Source organism: Giraffa tippelskirchi, chromosome 8 (genome assembly GCF_054371585.1).
Source record: "Giraffa tippelskirchi isolate mGirTip1 chromosome 8, T2T-mGirTip1v1.2.pri, whole genome shotgun sequence".
Classification (NCBI taxonomy): Eukaryota; Metazoa; Chordata; class Mammalia; order Artiodactyla; family Giraffidae; genus Giraffa; species Giraffa tippelskirchi.
The window spans coordinates 8,558,516-8,571,130 of record NC_137282.1 but is presented as its reverse complement, the minus strand read 5'-3'; the positions used below and the strand labels follow the sequence as shown (position 1 = coordinate 8,571,130).

General features: G+C 52.8%; 1 protein-coding gene across 12 annotated transcripts in view; it reads right to left on the bottom strand.

Moving 5' to 3' along the window:
- The window catches only part of ANK1 (ankyrin 1), a 232,830-nt gene that overhangs the window by 27,262 nt on the left and 192,953 nt on the right, over window positions 1–12,615 (bottom strand). For 10 of the 12 annotated variants that reach the window (XM_081519219.1, XM_081519218.1, XM_081519217.1 and 7 more), the window contains 5 exons: window positions 12,343–12,462; window positions 11,020–11,098; window positions 10,692–10,766; window positions 7,000–7,131; window positions 5,112–5,258 (listed from right to left, as the gene is read on the bottom strand). In XM_081519219.1, coding sequence (XP_081375345.1) covers window positions 5,112–5,258; window positions 7,000–7,131; window positions 10,692–10,766; window positions 11,020–11,098; window positions 12,343–12,462 — 553 coding nt within the window. Of the gene's footprint in view, window positions 1–5,111; window positions 5,259–6,995; window positions 7,132–10,691; window positions 10,767–11,019; window positions 11,099–12,342; window positions 12,463–12,615 lie in introns of all 12 variants that reach the window. The other 2 variants (XR_014061892.1, XR_014061893.1) reach the window with 1 other exon arrangement.

Below are 12,615 nucleotides of genomic sequence, written 5' to 3'. Positions count from 1 at the left end.
TTAATTCACTGTATTTTTCAACCTATATATTGTAGTTTCATCTCTAGGGGATTGGTTTGGGCCTTTAAAAAGCATCTTCCAAGTTTCTACTTGACTTTTGGAACATCTGAAATAGTTATAACTGTTCTACCATTCTTGTCTACTAATTCTAACATCTGCATCAGTTTTAATTGATTGATTTTTCTCCTCATTATGGGTTTTGTTTCCCTGCCTCTTTGAACGTGTGTCTGAGAATCTTTAATTGGACTATGTGGATGTCAGACACTGTGACTTTTATCTTGTTGGGTGCTGGATATCTTATATTCCTGTAACAATTCTTTAGAATCCCTTGGACTGCAAGGAAAGCAAACCAGTCAATCCTAAAGGAAATCAACCTTGAGTATTCATTGGGAAGACTGAAGCTGGAGCTTCAGTATTCATTGGAGCTGAAGCTCCAATATTTTGGCCTGATGTGAAGTGCTGACTCATTGGAAAAGCCCCTGATGCTGGGAAAGATTGAAGGCAAAAAGGAGAAGGGAGTAGCAGAGGATGAGATGGTTAGATAGCATCACTGACTCAATGGACATGAATTTCAGCAAACTCTGGGACATAGTAGTGGACAGAGGAGCCAGTCTGTGGGGTCATGAAGAGTTGGACATGACTTAGCATTGAACAACAACAAATGATTCTTGAGCTTCGTTCTGTCGTTGAGTTACTTGAAAACAGTTTGATCCTTTTGAGTTTTGCTTTCAAGGTTAATTAGGTGGGAGCATTGATCAATCTAGGGCTAATCATTCTCCATTATTGAGAAGGACCACTCTGTGTTCCCTATGCAATGTCTGTGAACAATCAGTCTGACTGTTGGGGATAGATGATTAATAAGCAACCAAAATTTGCAGGGGACCTTCTGAAGCTCTCCAGAGTGCTGTCTCTGTGCAGCTGTCTCTCTAGGGAATTCCAGCTGCCCTGATCTCCTTGGACTGCTAGCAACTTCTCCTTAACCAGGGGGTCTTCCGGATTTCTCTTCCTTCCGCCATGACTTAGAAACTCTTTCGAGGCAGTAATCCAAGCAATTGTAGGGTTCATCTCATTTATTTTCCATGTTTCATATGACCTTTACTGCCTGATGTCAGTGTCTTGAAAACTGCTGTTTCATATAGCTTGTCCATTTTTTTGCTTGTTTTAAGCAGCAGGGATATATTCAGTCCTTGTTGCCTTATCTTAGCCAGAAGTGGACTGCATCTCAGATAGCTCCTCAGATATGGCTGGATAAACATTCTATCGCTCCTAGGAATCTCAGTAGGATTTGATTAAGGGTGAGAGAGGGTAATAACTCTGCCAGTCACAGTATGCCTGAGTCTCATTCTTGGTGACTTTACCACCTTGAAACTTCCTGGGGTTCACATGAATGGAATTTCACCTAAATGAAAGTGTGTCTACAAAGAGAACTCACGCACACCCTTCCTCAGGACTTCTTTCTGCCTTGTGTTTATCCTGGAGCCCCTTCCCTGATCTCAGGGTTTGGGGGCTATGCTCCCTGCCCCTCTCAGTCTCCAGAAGACCCCACTGACCCCCCCACACCCCCACAAGCATGGATCTGAGGCTGTAGGTGGCCATACTCAGTGGAGTGGGTCCTACTGAGCAGAGGCCATGCTCAGCGAGGACTATCAAATAAAGTCTGGGTGGACCAGAGCACAGGAAGGTTGGCTGAGTCCTCTGCTTGAGATCCAGAAGTGCCTGTCTCTCGAGCAGTCTTTCGTGACCCTGCCATACCTGGGTCACCAGCCCATCCTTCTGTCTAGAGCATTTTGGGGAAATCAGGTAACAGGCAACCAAACACACAGCCTTGGGGCAGAACACTCCAGTAGTACCCACCCCCTGATTCCAGCCCCTCCTTATCTCAGCTGTCACCCGGGGTCTCTGTTAACCCAGACGTTAACAATGACCCTAATAGTTTGACGTCAGCAGCAGACTCGACAAAGGGTGGACAGACAACGTGACCTCAGACAGAAGCCACACTTCACTAGCTGTGCTAAGAGTTGAGAGAAATGAGACATACTTCCAAGTAGATGTTGCATCCAACCCATAAACCAAATGGAGTTGACTAAGCAGGATATGAGATGTCCATCTTTCCCTTTCATATGAGAAATCTGTTTCATTTTTAGGAACACGATTTTTTTTTTTTTTTTTTGCTCTATGGGCAATTTTTTTCCTTCACATTTATTCCCAGGGTCTGGGGTAGTTCCCTCCTGTACAGAAGAAGCAAACTGGCCCTTCTGCCCCGGCCAGTCCAGACAAACCCAGCAAGAAGAGCCAGGAAGGAAGAATGAGAGAACTCAGCTTCCTATCTTCCCGAAACCACAGAGCAACCAATCACCGCCCTGAGCGCCCACGGCGGCCTAGGGAGGCTCAGACAAGCAGAGAGCAGGTGAAGCACAAAGGAAATAAGGGGACGCCGTGGCCACCAGCGCGAGGGCCGGGCTGCCCAGGACAGAAAGCCAGAGGAGGCGCAGGAGGCAGCCGTCTGCCTGCTCTTCCAGCTCTGATCCTTCCTGCTCCTCCGCTCCAGGCCAGAAGGGCATGGTCTTCCTGGGACAGGAAGGCAGAAGGCAGGAAAAATACACAGAAGCCAGCTCTGGTGCCCAGAAAGGCCAGGATGGACCAAGCGGACGTCTGAGTGTCTGCTCCGGCCTGGCGGGAGTGAGCACGCAGGGCACACAGCCCGCGTCTGCCGGGACACCCGTGGGACAAGGGGTTCGGAAGGGCTGACAGGCGACAGAGCGGCCAGGAAGCACAGAAGCGTTCAGAGTGTGTCTGCAACCAAAGCAGGGAGGACCCCTGGTCAGATCTCGGGACTCTTCTGCTCCAGACCGGCCACGGCTCTCCATCGCCCTCCCGGTAAAACCTCCCGCGGCCCCTGCCCTCTCCTCCTCCTCTCTGGCCCCTCCGTGCTCTGCGGACGCCCCAGGCACACCTGCTCAGGGCCTCTCTGCCAAGATTGCTAGTCTGGGCTCTCCCTTCCCAGTTCACATGCCCACCCCGCCTCTCCCTCCAGCCTCTGTTCAAATGCTACCCACTCCCACCCCACTATCTAACCCCTCAACCCCACATTCCAACCTTGCTTGACTCCATTTTCCCCCTCATCACCCTGCTAGCACATTATCTAACTCACTTACATGGATTTTTGTTTGCCTGTCCCAACAGAAGGCAAGCTCCATGAAGGCAGAGTTTGGGGCTTTGCTCCTTTCGGGGTCTGTTTGAGAACTGACTTATCTGCCCTGCTTAGAACAACCTCTGGCGGGTGGCAAGTGTTCAAAGAACATTTGCCAAATGAGCGGCCCAACCGGACAGCCTTTCCACAGTCATGGACCACGGGGCCCAGGCCCATGGGGGTTAGAACTCTGCTTGAGCTTTAGAGTCTCCAGGCCCCATGGGAGTCCCTGGGCCAGAAGGGACATTCATAAATATTCGTGTATGTAACTGCCCTTAAAAAATCTTTTTTCTATTGTGATAAGAACACTTGGCATGGGATCTGTCCTCTTGACAGGTTTTTAAGTGTTGTAATTGCCTTGTTTATCCTCATATAATTCTGTGTGCCCGGTGTCCATAGATTTGGGGTACAAAACCCCCGAAACTTGCTGACTTGCCTTGACTGAACCAACTCTGGGTTTCAATAAACCCAACCAAGTCACTAGTTATCTCGTTAAAAAAGGGAAAAGTGTCTTATCTCTTGATTTCCCCCAGTTTGCAGCGTTTCTCGGCCACTCTCCCTTGGTGCTTGTGAAAGCGAGTTGGTAGCTTAGCGGTCCCCGTCATGTCCAGCCAGTCCCCCAAGGGGCAGGAAGAGGGCTGGTCTGGGAGCCCTGCACTCTGGGGCTGAGAGCGCACCTCCTCCCTGGGGACAGCCCGGAGCTGCACACAGTCCCTGGACGGAAGTGCAGCGCCCTCCCCAGGGGGCAGGCCGGGGGTCCTCGGGAAAAGCATCTGTGGAGGCAGAGAGCCCTGAACCCCGGCCACCGGGGGTGAGGCAGTGAAGGCAGGCAGTGCGGGCAAGAGCAGACCAGCAGCCCAGGTGAGGTCAGAGGCAGAAGAGAAAGGCCGCAGGACGCGGTCACCTGATGAGCCCTGGGCCTGCGGGGCACTGGACGCAGGGTTTCGCAGAGAGAGACCGGTGTGAGGGGTGCAGCGTTCACTGGGGAGGCCCCTGCCCCCTGCCCCCCGCCTCCAGTCTCTCACAAGCTCAGGCCGCAGGGGCCCGCATGGGGGCACACACGTGGGGGTGGCCAGGATGGCTGGTGACCTAGGAGCGGGGGGAGGTCAGTGGTGAAGCTGGAGGGGTGGGATGGGGGTGCATACCTGGCACCCGGAAAGCCGGTCCCCAGAACCAAACTGTTTCTCAAGGCCTGTAAGGAACCTCAGCTCTCTGATCCAACTTGCGGATTTTAAAGAAGAAGCTGATAGCCCAGCACGTGGAATCAAGAGATCAAGAGGAAAGGAAGGGTCCCAGCTCCCACCATCCCAGCAGGACGAGGCCCCGGCCTGCCTCTGTGCGCTCTGATTAGAGACGCAGATGGAGGGGAATGGGGGTCTGGGCCCTACTCCTCACACGGCCTGTCCTCTGCTGCAAGGAAGATGTTTTAAAGGTCGCAGAGGGGGTGCTGGGGGCAAAGATCAGACCTCCCGTGAAGCGGGGTCACCAGAGCGGGAGGGGCTCCGTGCCAGGCCAAACTGCATCAAAACAAGTGATGGGGAAGGGATGGGGCGAGAAAAAAAGGGAGACAAAAGCAGAAATCCGCTCGAAGGAAAGAGCCCGCTTAGCCCCAGAGAAGGGGTAGCCCAGGGCTTAAGGACACCTCCCGCTGGTCCCCACCTGACCTGCGCCAGAACCCCGTGTCCACAGGCGGGTCTGCGCAGAGGTGGAGGGCGCAGCAAGCAGGGGAGGGGAGCGGAGCGGGGGCGGCGGCCGCCCCTCCCATCCTGCTGGGCGCCCTGGGACCCCCATCACCTCTGCTCTCACCACCGCCCATCCAGAGGGAGACTGACTTCCGGCCACCCCACCGGGCTAGAAAGTTCCAGGGAGGGTCAGGCGGCGGCGGCGGCTCGGCCCACCCCCACGTCCGGGGGACACTCACCATTCATCTGGGAGGGGGACGACGAGTAATCCCGGTCCGCCGGCCGGCGGTCGGGCTTGAGGCTGCGGCCCTGCCTGCCTGCGCCCTCCAGCATGTTCACGATCTCGCCGCGGTCGATGTTCCGCAGGGCGGCGTACAGGTTCTCCACTGCGGGCAGAACGGAGGAAGAGGGCGCTCGCGGGCCGCTACCCATTGCGGGCCACGTGGGCCGCCCGTGCGGCTCTGAACTCTGGAGTACCTGTGTGTGTGTGTTGCGGGGGGCGGGGGGGGTATTGCAGACCCCTCTTTTCTAAAAGTCCAAACAAACTACTTCTAGGAGAAGTCAGGCAGACCTGGAGATGATACGGTTTCCGTCCAGCCTATGCAATAAAGCCAAAAGAGCGAGAAACCAAACTTTTTGATTTTCCAGGGGCTTCCCTGGTGGCTCAGATGGTAAAGAATCTGCCCGCAATGCAGGAGACCCAGGTTCGATTCCCAGGTCGGGAAGATCCCCTGGAAAAGGGAATGGCAACCCACTCCAGTATTCTTGCCTGGAGAATTCCATGGAGGAAGGGGCCTGGAGGGCTTCAGTCCGTGGGGTCGCAAAGAGTCAGACAGGACTGAGCAACTGATACACAGTGCATATGAAATTTATGTTTACACTACACTCTAGTCTATTAAGTGTGTGATAGCATTGTGTCTAGAAAAAAACAAGGTGCATATCTTAAAGGTATTTTATGGCTAAAAAATGCAAACTCTCCTCTGAGCCTTCAGTGAGTCTTCATAGTCACATAAGGACCTTGACCACAGATCAGCGGGACAAATGCAGTCATCATGAGAAAATGTGAAACGCTGAGAGAATTCCCCAAATGTGACAGACACAAAGTGAGCAGATGCTGCTGGAAATTGGCACCAACAGACATGATGAACTGGGGTGGGGGGAGGAATGCAGTATCTTTGAAGCACAGTAAAGTGATGGATGCCTGTGTTTTATTATCCTCGAACAGATCTTTTCCAAACCCGAACAGTGGTGAATTTCAAGGCATGGAAAGACTATTTTTTTCTTTTTCTTTTTTGTAACCCAAAAGGAATACTGGGGCTTCCCTGGTGGCTCAGCAGTAAAGAATCCGTCTGCCAATGCAGGAGACATTGGGTCAGGAAGATCCCCTGGAGAAGGAAATGGCAACCCACTCCAGTATTCTTGCCTGGGAAGTCCCATGGACAGAGGAGCCTGGCGGGCTAGAGTCCATGGGGTCGCAGAGAGTTGGACACAACTTAGTGACTAAACAACAGAACAATAACAAGAGGAATACTCCAAGAAAATGAGAGTGAGAAGAACTGGATTCTGTCCTTTAGAAATCTTTGGTCCTTGCCAGTTGATTTGAGATGCAAATGTAAACACTCAATTTCCTCAAAGTGTTTTGTGTTCAGGAATGTGGTTGAGGAGGAGCTGAAAAGAGTGAGTCACATCTTCCCTCCAGGTTGAAGAAAATCCTGGGGAACAAGAACTACATCCAAGGGGACTCCTGGCCAGGCTCTGTCCTGTCCTGAGGGGACAGTTCTCGTTTGAGAAATTCAACCAGGACGCACACACCCTACACAGATGCGGTCTTTTAGGGGTCCTGGTGTGATTGCAAACTCATCCTGAGAATGGGAAGAGGTCATGGGCAAGGTTCTGATGTGCCCTCCTGGCAGGATTGCCCGAAAGACCAGGGACCCTCAGAGGTGTGTGCATGTGTGTGTGCGCACTTGTGTATGTGTGTAAAAGAGTGTGCAGAAGAGATTGGTTCCAAAGGTCAACAGCACCCCGGGAATCTGGAGGGAGAACTTCTGGGGAGAACTACTTGGTGAGCTGGCATAGGCTTTGGGGAGAGAAGGGTCCCAGCTGCGCCCCCGCCCCAGTACTGACTGTTGGCGTCTTGGCCTTCACGGGTGACCCAGTGGTTCAACATGGCCAGGCTCTGCTCCAGCAAGGAGTTGGGGTTCTCCACGCGGATCCTGTTGATGTCGTCCACACTGAACTGCAGCTCCCGGGCCAGCTCTGCACGCAAGGAACCAAGACTGGGGTGAGACCAGGTAGAGCTGGCCCTGGCCCCGAGCCCGAGTGGGGAGCGGGGCGCCCCGAGGGGTACCCTGAGATAGAGAACAGTCCCCTGTGGTCTTGGAGCCTCCTTCCCAAGGATGCCTAGTGTAAGGTGACATCTGCCCTGTGGCATCCCCAGGAAATGCGCCAGGAGGAGGCGTGATCACAGCAGAGTAATAAGGACTGACTGACTGAATGAACGGATGCTCTCGCTGTCATCACTTGGAACATGGGTGATGAGGCTGAGCCACGTGAGGTCGCAGGACCGGCTGGGGTCCCTGGGGAGGACTGAACAGCCGATGCCCTTGGCACTGTTGGTGCGGCAAACGCCACCCCCCTTCCCTCGGGAAGCAGTCATAATGGAAATGCATCTGTGTATTTGTGTTTCTTCAGGGAAAGGCACTGTTTACATTTGAAATGGAAATACAAGTCCCCATCTAAATGCAAGGCACCATCGCAGAAGGAGAGCTCTTCCTCTCCCGCTGTCTTCACTGCTGTTTCTCGCAGGTGCTTCAGATGAGAGCACAGGGACTGAGTCTTGTTTCAGGGGTGAGGAAGACCAGCGCGGAAAACGATGGTGAGAGCCTGAATGTGCGTGTGTCACACACACCACACACACAGCACTCCACGTACACACACCACATACACACACATCACACACAAAACACTCCATGTATACACAACACACCACATACACACACCACATACACACACCACACCACATACACACACACCACACACAAAACACTCCACGTACACACAGCACATACATAACACATCACATACCACAAACACATACCACATACACAACTCACCACGTACACACACCACATACACAACACATCACGTACACACACCACACACACCACACTCCATGTGCACACAACACACACATACCACACACACAACACGCCATATACACACCACATACACAACACACCACATATACACACCACATACACAACTCACCACTTGCACACACCGCATACACACAACACACCATATACACACACACCACACACACAACACTCCATGTGCACACACCACACACACACCACACACACAACACGCCATATACACACCACATACACAACACACCACGTACACACACCACATACACAACACACCACATACACACGTCACATCACATACACACACACCACACACAAAACACTGCACGTACACACACCACATACACAACACATCATATACCACAAACACACACCACATACACAACTCACCACTTGCACACACCACATATACACAACACACCACATACACACACACCACACACAAAACACTCCATGTGCACACAACACACACATACCACGCCACACACACACACCACACACAACACGCCATATACACACCACATACACAACACATCACACACACACACGACATACACAACACACCACATACACACGCCACATCACATACACACACACCACACACAAAACACTCCATGTGCACACAACACACACACACCACGCCACATACACACCACATACACAATACACCACGTACACACACCGCATACACAACACACCACGTACACACACCACATACACACAACACACCCCATACACACAACACATACACACAACACACCACATACACACACACCACACACAAAACACTCCACGTACACACAGCACATACACAACACATCACATACCACAAACACATACCACATACACAACTCACCACGTACACACACCACATACACACACTACATACACATCACGTACACACACCACACACACCACACTCCATGTGCACACAACACACACACATCACACCACACACACACCACATACACAACTCACCACGTACACACACCACACACACAACACTCCATGTGCACACAACACACACACACGCCACACACACACCACATACACAACTCACCACGTACACACACCACATACACAACACACCACATACACAACACACCACGTACACACACCACACCACATACACACACCACATACACAACACACCACATACACAACACATAAACAACACACCACATACACACACCACACACCACATACACACACCACATACACAATACACCACGTACACACAACATATACACAACACACACAACACACACACAACACGCCACACACACACCACACTCCATGTGCACACAACACACACACACCATGCCACACACACACCACATACACAACACGCCATATACACACACCACATACACACAACACAACACATACACAACACATATACAACACACCACACACCACATACACACACCATATACACAACACACCAAGTACACACACCACATACACAACACACCACACATCACATACGCAAACCACATACACAACACTCCATGTACACACAACACATACACACAACACACCACATACACACACCACATACACAACACACCACACACACCACATACACAACACACCACATACACACAACACACACATTCACATACCACAAACACATACCACATACACAACACTCCATGTACACACAACACACACACAACACATACATAACACACCACACACACCACACACCACATAAACACACACCGCATACAAAACACTCCACGTACATACAACACATACATAACACAACACATACACACAACACATACACATCACATACACACACCACACATACACACACTCACACAGCACACACACTACACACCATATACACACTACACACACAGTCACATACCACAAACACACATACCACATATACAACACACACAAACACACTGCATACACATATCACACATACACACTCACAAACCAGACACACACAACACATATGCAACACAGACAGGACACATATGCAACACATATAGACCACATACACACATCAGACACACACACCACATGCACAATACACATACACAACACACACACATAGCCCACATACACAACACATACATAACACACTCACCACACACACAACACACACACACACAAACATACACACTCACAAAACCAAGAAGCGGTAGCAGAGTGCTTTTTGCCCTTGTCTTTCCTCCTTTCCCTCAACAAAGCCAGCCTGCAGGACAGATGACATGTGTGGTGTAGGGAGTGATGGGCAGGCAGTCAGGACACACATTTTGTGTTTGCTTGTGTGTTGTTGGTTTGCTGGTCTTTTCAGGGCTCTATCAATAACTCCCTTCACAACCAAAGTCAGCCTTGTTAGTGGGATCTCAGCCTCCCCATCTGTAAAATGGGCCGACTGGATCCACCCTAAGGTCTCCTGTAATGTCAGAAGTTGAGTTTCTCAAGAGGAAAACTAGAGAGAAGTGGGGGAGGGAGGGGGCCTGCCTCCCCTGGTACCCAAAGGCGTTGTCTGGGCAACAGCCCCATCAGAGACAACCCCGGATCAGATGCACAGTGGATGGTGGGAAGAGGCTTAGAAACACTGTCAGTGCTGCTGTTTAGAGGGGAGGCGGTGTAGAGGTGGGTGTGGACAGGCAGCGTGCTCTTTAGCCCCGATTCCTGACTCACCGGCCCAGCTGAGGCCCAGGTGATCTGATATGAGAGTCATCTTCATGTCGGCCCGGTCGGTGCCACTGAGGAAACCTGGGGGAAGCATGGCATTCTGTTTAGTAGCCTTGGCAGGACACAGAACCGCCCGGCCTGGGTGGGGGACCTATAGAGCGCTCAGGTCACGCTCTGTGTCCCCCTGATTGGCGGCTGAGCCTGGGAGGGTCAGTGGAGACCCCGGCCGAGGGCTGAGCCAATGGTGTCAGCTCGGGGAGCTCCCGTCAGGGTGAGGCGACACGACCTCCCTTGCTGCCCCCAGGGAAGCGAGTGAGCACGGAGAGGTGTGTACCCATTGTGGACTCGCTGAGAAGGCTGTATCTCAGGGCCAGCGGCGTCAACGTCCTCTTCCGTTCCTCGGCTCCGCTGCCCTGCAGGAGAAAGGCCAGGAGGGGGTGCTGTGGGTGTGGGGCGGACACCCTGGTGACGAGCAGCCCCATGACACACAGGCTTTGTATGGGGGGGCGTGTGGTGAGAAGGAGTCGATGAGACTCATATTCTTCATTTATAGTAATAATAATAAGCTCGTGCGTTTGTGAGAAGTGGCTTTAGTCATGTCCGCCTCTTTGCGACCCCGTGGACTGTAGACCAGCATGCTCCTCTGTCCATGGGATTCTCCAGGCAAGAATACTGGAGTGAGTTGCTGCGCCCTCGTCCAAGGGGTCTTCCCAACTCAGGGATCGAACCAGTGTCTCCTGACTTGCAGGCAGGTTCTCTACCACTGAGCCACCGGGAAGCCCAATAATAAGCTCACGCAGCCCTAATCACGTGCGAGGCCCTGCCTGATGGTCCCTGAGGCAGGTACTGTCATTCTTTCCAAGTCACCGGCCCAGAGGCTGGGGCAACCCACCCAGGGCTACTCAGACAGTAATCGGTGGAGCTGGGGTTTGAATTATTAAAAACAAAAACATGAGCTTTTCTTTCTGAATTCCTTTCTGCTCAAAAGACGTGTTTTGATGCCCGAGCCTTTGCATGCTGGCCCTGTGGCCAAGCAGCAGGGTGCTTGTTCAAGGCTTCGGGAGCCCCTCTGGTGAAAAAGAAGTCGGCTCCCCCTTGTCCTTAGTCAGAGAAGAGAAACCGAGCCTTGACATTTGGACGTGGCCTTGCTTGTCTAGTTGGGCATGAAAGGCTGATGATGAAAACACCATGTCACCAATACGGCAGAGGCAGTCCCTCCATCCCTGGTGCAGCCTGGTGCTCCCTGGCACTGGTGACACTTGGTCCTCACGCCTCCGCTGAGCTCAGAGCCCCGGGCAAGCGCTGGGCTGAGATACCAGGCTTCCCTTCTCTGGGGGGGGCCTGGCCCCTGAGCAAGTTCAGGAGAAAGAGGCTCCAAAGAAGCCCTGCTGTGGCTGGGACACCTTCAGTCACCGGCCATCTGGTTCTCAGGCCTCGCCTTCCAACCTCCCGGAGGGGGCGTCCTGGGGAGCTTGGGGCCTCGGGGTGGACACGGGTGTCACCCTTGCACCCTGACATTTGTTCCTGAGCTTTGCAGGAAGGACTGGGCCACAGCCTGTGTCAGAGGAGAGCCCAGGGCCTTTCTCCACCCCGGGGGTGGGGAGGGGGGCGGCGTCTCAGGCTGTCTGTTGGCTGAGGGCCCCGGCAGGGCGCTCACCTTGGTGCAGGGCGGCATGGTGATGTTCAGGTGACAGAGGATGTGCTGCGTGTCCTCATACTTCATCGCCTTGCGCAGGAAGGACAAGGACCCTGCAGGTTCCCGACTGCTGTCCCTCACCTGGACTCAGTCACACAGAATGGAGGGTCAGGGGCTGCCCTCGCCCTGCCGAGCCCGGCCACCAGCCCGGCCAGCTCAGAGGACATCCCCTTCCCCGACCCCGGCCACCATCCCGGCCGGCTCTGGGGCCTCTGCCTCCCGAACTTCTAGACC